General features: G+C 25.3%; 1 protein-coding gene across 1 annotated transcript; it reads right to left on the bottom strand.

Moving 5' to 3' along the window:
* Positions 1-6: 6 nt before the first annotated feature.
* LOC145848902 (uncharacterized) lies at positions 7-4,651 on the bottom strand (the record flags this gene model as incomplete). Its single annotated transcript, XM_082954097.1, has 6 exons — positions 4,471-4,651; positions 2,764-3,294; positions 2,427-2,508; positions 1,302-1,373; positions 169-402; positions 7-108 (listed from the first exon to the last, which is right to left on the bottom strand). Coding segments are annotated over exons 1-6 (1,143 nt in total), but the record flags the coding sequence as incomplete, so codon positions are not given.
* Between the last annotated feature and the right edge of the window lie 3,554 nt (positions 4,652-8,205).

Raw genomic sequence — 8,205 nt, 5'->3', positions numbered from 1 at the left:
GTAACTTTTTTCTTTGCTTTTTGTTTTATCATTTTCAAATTTAACCGACATTACAACATGTCCAATTTTTTCATTCGTCAGATCTTTTGCACTAAAGTTGCAATGATCCTAACAAATATAACAGTTATTTATAGATGTTAAATTTGAGTTAAATAAAAAAAGACTAACGGATCCAATAAAATGATTTCTGTAAATATGTTTTGTATCATCGATATAAATTTTAGATTCTGTAGCAGGATGTACTTCTAAACTTTCATCTTCAGTTTTTAAATGCGAGCATGAAGAAGTAAATCCTTGAATCCAATAACCTCCGTTTGGAGGAGGAATAATCTGAGGATACGGACCACCTTGTTTTAGTACATCAATTATACTCGGATATTCCTGAGATTTGGTAGGTACGACCTTTGAAAATAAAAAACTTATATAGATTTTTTATGTCAAGAGCTGTTTTCTTTATTTACCAATTTTTATGTACACATTTTTATAGTTAGTTTACAAAGTTTAATAAAAAATCGAATCAATTTTAACTTTTTTTAAAGATAAAATAATAGCAATTAAATAAAAATGATAACAAATCTATAAAAACCCTCAAAAGTATTTGTTTTGGTTTAATTTGAATTCTATGCGGCTAATTGATGCAAGGTCTATCGAAAACCGATTGTGTAAATACTTATTATAATTATATTAATTATAATTTCGAAATAAAAAAATATAAGGTAATAATAATTTAATTATAAAAGTTATAGAATAAGTTTTACCGTTTCTATTTGACACGTTTATAGCTTAACGATTCAAATCATACTTTGAAAATATTTTACTTTTTTGTATAGACAAAATGTAAAATTTATAAAACATAAAGTAAAGAAAGAAAGAACTACACTCCTATGAAATCATGTATAAAAAAAAATCGTTACAAATTAAATATGTAAAGATTGTTTATTGCTTTTATATTATTAAAAAAAATGCCTATGCTTTTAGCTAACTTAAGTATAAAAAACAAAGTATAAAAAATAAAGTTTAAAATAAAAAATATTTTATTATTTATCATTTTATTATTTACCATAGACTGTTTTACCTTTTGAATAATGATATCTGAATAAACTTTTCTTCTAGCTATCAAAAATACACGTCTTAAGTTTTACTATAAAAACACAAAATATAACTAAATTATGTCAAAGAATATTGAGCATTTTTTGTACGGAATTCTGTGAGTTTTAAATGTGTTAAAAACTAAACTATACTTTTTATCAGTAATAATCAAACTTGTTTGTGAGTTTTAAGATCAAAATAAATTAGATAACCTGTTGTGGTTGATCAAATAAAGCAGCAGATGCTATATGGAAAGAACAACGTTGTTCGTCTAGTCTACCTCCCTATAAATTTATATAGTATATTAACTTATATAAAAAACACAAGTCATCAAGTTTAGCTTAATGAAACATTCATCTTTTAAGCTATTTTTGCTTATTTAGGTATTACATAACTATATCATATTTTAAAATAAATTTCAACTAATAGTTACAAAATCTTAAACATTTTTCGTTGCGTCAAAAAAAAAAGTAGCATAACTAAGTTAATTAAAGCATCAATGTTGGAAATAACTTGCTATACTATATGACTTTATATCGAAGAAGTTGTTTTTTCATAATTGTAAACTTTTATACAAAATACAAAAAGTAAAAACTAAATAAATTCATTTACTTGAATTAGGTTATATGAAAACAATCAATGAAAGCTATTCAAGACTTTATAAAATTAATAAAAGCTTTCCAGTAATAAAAGCTTTCAGACAGTGAAAGTACCAAGAAGATAAAAAATCAATTTAAACGAACAGAAATTTGTTTAATGAGCTTATAAAGTCGCACCTTTAATTATTTACGGCAGACACAAAGTATAAAAAAAATCATGCAAAAACTATAACTGTTCTTTCAAGCTACACGTTTAAATCTACTTAAAAAAATCAGTGTATATCTTACCTGCATTTTTCCAATAAGTTGAAAAAGTTTTCAGTATCTGTGACATAAAAAACTAAATATTTTCACGTAAGCGTATGTTTAAAAAAAGTAAAAAGTGCAAAGCAAGTTCAGCAAAAGAAATTTTACTACATGTATTAGCAAAAAAAAGACAATGCGTGTTCATAAATAACATTTGTTTTTATAAACCAGCGGATTTATATGACAGCAGTTACAACAATTAGCATTGGTGTTAGTGTGATAAAACAATACGTAAATGGTTAAAGTTTAACGTTTTACTTAATGATCGTAAAAGTAATACAATCAAAACATTCAGTATTTTAGTTTATTTTCTAAAAAAAAATTTAAAAATAAAAGTAAGCTTAAATATTTTTTTAAGAAAATTTATCCTTAACATCTCTTATAAGTTTAATAAACAACCTATTCTTTAAAAAAATTAAAATTTATGCTTACCTTGGTTGTTTCACTACTTGATTTACTAGCTTCATCTTGTATAGGACAAGACTCACATAAAAGTCCAGAGCCTGATTCTTTGCTGTAACATGTAAATACATTTTACTTTAAATAGAAAAAGTATAAAGGTAATCGTCATTGCAATGCAGTTTTTTTTATCAAAAACGTGTTACATTTGGTTTCAGTACTATATGCTTACTTAATGTTATATAAAAGTTTGATCAAACATAAAAAATTAAAAAGTTTGCTATGTATTTTATACTTTTCCTGATTAGTTACATAGAACGTTTCAACTTGATCCAAACAACAGTTAATATTATAATACCTATGTACTTACTCGTGTTCAAGTTGAGTTAAGTAAGTAGCTAATACAGCTGCTTCAGCAATTTTTTCAATTTTTTTCTGTGACGGTATAGTTGCATGTCTGTGGAGAGTACCAATAAGCTTCTTTCGAATTGTGTTTTTTCTGTTCGAGTTCTGTTCCTGTACTTCTTCCTCGTCTCCTGCTGTGTATCTCCTTAACCCTGAATCTTGCAGTTGCACGTTCAATGGCTGTATGTGTGAAAAGTTAGGGTCGTCAACAGACCCAGGTGCGCTAACAGCTAGTCGACGACATCTCAGGCGTCGTGATGAGTTTGGGCTATCGACAATTTTATTTTTGTCCACGAAAACTTTTTTATCTTTACAATGGTTGTGCTTTTTCAAACTAGTTTCTTCTTCCACTAATTCGCAAGCTAATCTACTACATTTATGTAAGGAACACATCTGGTTATTTTGTTTTTTTCGGAAAGCGAGTGGTCCACATAATGTGTAGTACACAGTGACTGGCGATCTAATGTTTTTATGTTCTGTTTTTGTTTCTCCGCAGCTAAAGGTTTTACTATATTTAAAAAAAATTGTTGTTTACATAAACTAATATTAAGTTTTACTAAGTAAAATACACTAAAACTAACTTTACTTGAAAAATAAAAACAATTAGCTGTTTACTAAAAAATTTAAACTTGAAATCAAACAAAAAATCAAAACTTTAACATAAACTTTTCTAAAACATTATGCTGGATGAACTTTTATTGATATATCTGAATCGAATTAATTATGTATACCCTATATGATTAGATTAATTAAGAATTTTGGACGAAAATTGTTTAAACTGTTAGATTTTAGTTTAATTCTAAGAACAAAAAACAGCTTACTAATTTAGAACTTTGTGATTGTTTCTGTGTGCGTTCGAAAGGTTCAGAAAATTAAAAGTTTTTGAAACTGAGAATTTTCTTATCAAACTTGTACACTCAATATATACATATAAAACGTTTAAATGGACGCGAGAAAATTTTAAAAATAATTGGAATAGTTAAGACAATGAGTTATATTTTTTAGCTTAACTGTCAATATAGTCGTCATGTTGTTTATACTTTAATTTATAACAAAACAAGATTGTTGTTAGATATATATAAATAAATAAATATATATATATATATATGTAAAGTTTAAAATTTCTATAAGTTGTTGAGGCTAAACTATATAAAAGTTTGTTAGTTAAACTAGTATTGTTTTGTACAAGCTTGGTTGCGTTAGACCAGGAAACAGATAACTAGCCAAATTGACTGCTTTTGAAACTGTATTGTTGTCAGTTGTATTACGAATACTATGTAGTAATTGCCTTAAATACTAGTTGATCAGATAGCTGGTATAACAGTTAAGGAAAAAAAAAACTTTGTGCTATTCAAAACTAGCACGTATACTTTTAAATAACTATAGGTTTAAAAAAAAGACATTTTATTACCTGGTTAAACTTTTAAAAGATAAAAAAAACCATTTAACCACAAACAAAAGCCAGTCAGTGTGTTCAAAATACTGCAGGTTTTGTTTATAAACAAAAACAAAATTAAACCCACAATAATGATACACCTACGCGATTTATTTTCCGTTAAAAGTTATAATACCCACTTTGTACACACACTATACGGTTACTATTATTTTACTTTTAAAAACCATTATTTTAATCTAATTTCTAATGTAATTACTTTAATACTACCAGACCTACTTTTCGTCAACATACGTAACAGCAGGCAGGTAAACTACGTCATCATCTTCAACTTCGTATTGAAACAACTTATTTGTTCCGTTTAATCTATTTCTTTGATACTTATGTCTTAAAGTAGCCATGGCTTGTAAACCATTTTAAGTTTTCATAAAAACTACAAGTAAGTTTACTTAAAAAAAGAAACTAATTTCTGCTGAAATTATTTTAAAAGTGAAATTTATAAAGCACAAACGAAACCAAATTAAAAAAAGAAATTACTTTGAGTTGTTTAAAAAAAAGGTAGTAGCAGATAAATGACTCCTAAAAAATAAACTTAAACTTTTTAAATGTGTTGGAAACTGTGCTTAAATCATTATTTGTTTAAATTGTACATATTTAAATCTAAACCTATCATTAAAACTATCTTCATAAAAGCAATTATATTGACATTTATATATATATAGAAATTTTCTTTCTAAACTATTTAATAACAAAGCTAGAGTTTGTAGCAAAGTTCATTCAGTTTTACTTTTATAATTGTGCATGTATTTATAAAAGCAAATTCGAAAAAGTTTTTCTTATTTCTCTCATTTTTCTTAACTGGTACAATGCTGATTGAAATTAAAAAAAAAGGTTAAGACTTTGATTGATAAACATCTTAATGAAGAAACAATGATGATTAATGAAATAAAAGTAATTAATAGACTATTTTTGAGGTTTAGATGTATAGAAATCACAACGTTATTAACCTTTCGTTGTTTCACGTTTAAAATATTTCTTTTTTCAAGTTTACGTAAGAATACACAGCGTTGTATTTTTTAGTTCAACTTTGTTTTTATAACTTTAAGTAGTATAGATGTTGATTTACAACATCAACGACAGATAATCGATCAAGCTACGACAACCAGCTTTTATGAATGATATGACATCCTACTGTGTGGTGCTTAAAAAAACAATTGTCAATCATAATTTCTCTTTTGGTTTTCGAACAAGCTAGCATGAAAATACTTTTACTGAAGCTATTTTTCATAACTTTGTAAGAATTGTTGTTTACTCTTATTACAACGTCTTGACGATTAAGTGAAAGTAAGAGTTTTAGGTGTCTTTTTAAAATAGTATTTTTAAATTAAGGTAATATGAAAAACGTGAAAAGCTATCAAACTTTTAGCTTATGTTGGTCTAAGTTTAACTACTTTAACTTCAAAAAAAAGTTAGCAAACTGTTTATTTTTGTTAGTAAAAGTTTTAGTGCTTTTATAGCAGCACCCTAATCTGATTGGTTCCTAGTTATTAACTAATTATAATTGGGTTGATCGTAAAATTTTAAGCTGAAAGTTTGTTAGGTTTTTAAATCATTATGTTTTCACCTAAAAAGATTTTTATTAAAAACGTGTATCCTACTTATGATTTAAGTTTTATTCTCTACATTTTACGACATATAATACTTACTTTTTATAGCTTTGTTTACAAAATTAAAATATCTTTACTCAAACACAGTTCTATCAGAAAAAATCTCTTTAGTAATAAATCAAACACCATTTAGAAGTTGTTTTTATAAAAAACTTAACATCGATACTTAGTAACATTCTTATTTTTTTTATTACAACGTTTCTAGCTAAATTAGGTGTTTTTTATTAAAGGGCTTTTTATTATTCAGAAAGATATTCTAAAGTTAATATGTTTGTTTTATTCTTAAATCATTTTAGAATTACTTAGTATAGTCATTTACAAAAATTTAATATAGAAAATAAATTAAGAAAATATTAGGCAGCATTAAAAGTTACAATGCAATAAGTTATTTCTTGCTTTGTCGTTGTTTGAAAATTATACCTCAACATATGCAAAGTTTGGAATTAAGAGCATATTTAGTAGATTTAAACGTTATGGTTGTAGTAACGTTAAAAGACATTACAGGATAGATAAATTTTACGATACTTAATCTAAATATTTTTATTACAAGTTAAAAATTTTTCGAAATGTCTGACCTTAAAATTTATTAATTTGTTAGCTTTTGTTTCTATTTTTATATTCTAAGAGTCAATATAAGTTATCGTAAAAATATTTTTAACTGCTATTATTTCTAATCTTAGATAAATAACGCTGATAGTTTGTAAAATTTTAAGTAGATTTAAACTAGTATTTATAATTTTTGTACTTAAGTAAATAATAGTAACAATATACGTATTTTGTATCAAAGACTCTTAAAAATTTATAAGACCATTAATTAACAATGGTAAAACTAGTTTTGAACAAAGTACACTTTACTTTGATAATCAGGATCTGTCAGTCAAGAGATGAACAGAGAGCCTAACTAATTTTTGTTAGACATTGAAAAATCTTAAGTATTAGTATTATAACATGTGTTGGTTGGTAGTGCTTTAAAGCATTGAATGTTTTTATAAACAAATGCAATAAACAATTCATTCATTAAAGATGTTTAAAAATGTATATTTGAATTTTAAACTCATAAAGTTTATTTTTATCTATTCCATAAGAACCGTAAAATTTATTCAGATTACTTAAACGTATGTTTATTATTTGAGTGTGATTTAAAAAATTAAAAATATTGAACGCTATTGATACTTATAATCTTTTTTGTTACATACTATATTTCATTCAAAGCGCCTAATAAATTTAGATTATTAAAAAATGTACAGTTAAACTATTTAGCTTTTATTTATTGACTTACATATATTTTTGTCAAGTTCATTCTATAGGTTAAGAATCGATTCTATAAATACTAATTTTATAAACTAGCAGTGTTTATAGTTTTAGTGTGTTAAAAAAAAAAAGAATTTTGATGTTATAATTTGAAAAATAAAAAAGAAAAAACTTTAAAATTATTTTTTCAAGTCGAAAAGTTGAATAATTATTTTTTAAACAAATTATTAAGACATCTTAGTTTTTTTAGGTTTGTAAATTTAAGTGTAATCTGTTAAAACTACTTATAAACCAGTTACAAATTATGACTGTAATATTTGTAACATTGAACGGCTAAACTGTAAACTAAATCTGTAAAACAAAATTAACTTTATTTAATACAAAAACCTCAAAACAAAGCTGATCTAACTTCACATTTAAGTTTAAAAATACTTTAGCAAGTCTTAATATTTAAAGTGTTTTACTAAAGATAACTTCATATTCTGAATAGCTTTATATCGGAAGTGTATATTTTACCTGAAAACTCGAACGAATGATTTACAACTGTGATGAAGGTACTACCTTGATTCATTTAATGTTTTAGTAGCTCTTTTTTTCTTTACTGTTATTTCAAAGTTTCTTTCTTCTAAACTGTTTAGAACTGATTCGAAACTGCGCTTCACAACACATTTTTTGTAATCAACTAAAAACTTTGATGGACATGTATCACCTGACTCAACTTCCCTAAAACTCTGGTTTTCAGGTTTTAATAAGTTGTCGGATGACATTCGAGAATATATACGTTTAAAAGTCTTCATCCTGTACTTTTTGAGTTTTTTAATAACAAATAACTTTATACGAGAAATTATTAGCATGACACATTTGAGCTCAATCCAGCTTTAATTCTTTTTTTTTTCTGCTTGTATTTTCCTATATTTTTCGTTTTACCGTCGATCGATGTGCACAAGAACAGCTTAAAATCAGCAATCGATTAAAACCTGATCTTTTCATTACGTAAAAGTGAAAGTTACGCTTGTTATTAGAATTAGTGCTTAGAATGTTTCATATAAAAATTGAATCAAATAAAAAGTAAAACTACTGTTAAACTTGAACAAAT

This window comes from Thalia democratica, unplaced genomic scaffold (assembly GCF_965202585.1).
Source record: "Thalia democratica unplaced genomic scaffold, ktThaDemo2.hap1.1 HAP1_SCAFFOLD_1831, whole genome shotgun sequence".
In the NCBI taxonomy this organism is placed as follows: Eukaryota; Metazoa; Chordata; class Thaliacea; order Salpida; family Salpidae; genus Thalia; species Thalia democratica.
This window is presented reverse-complemented; position numbering and strand designations above follow the sequence as displayed.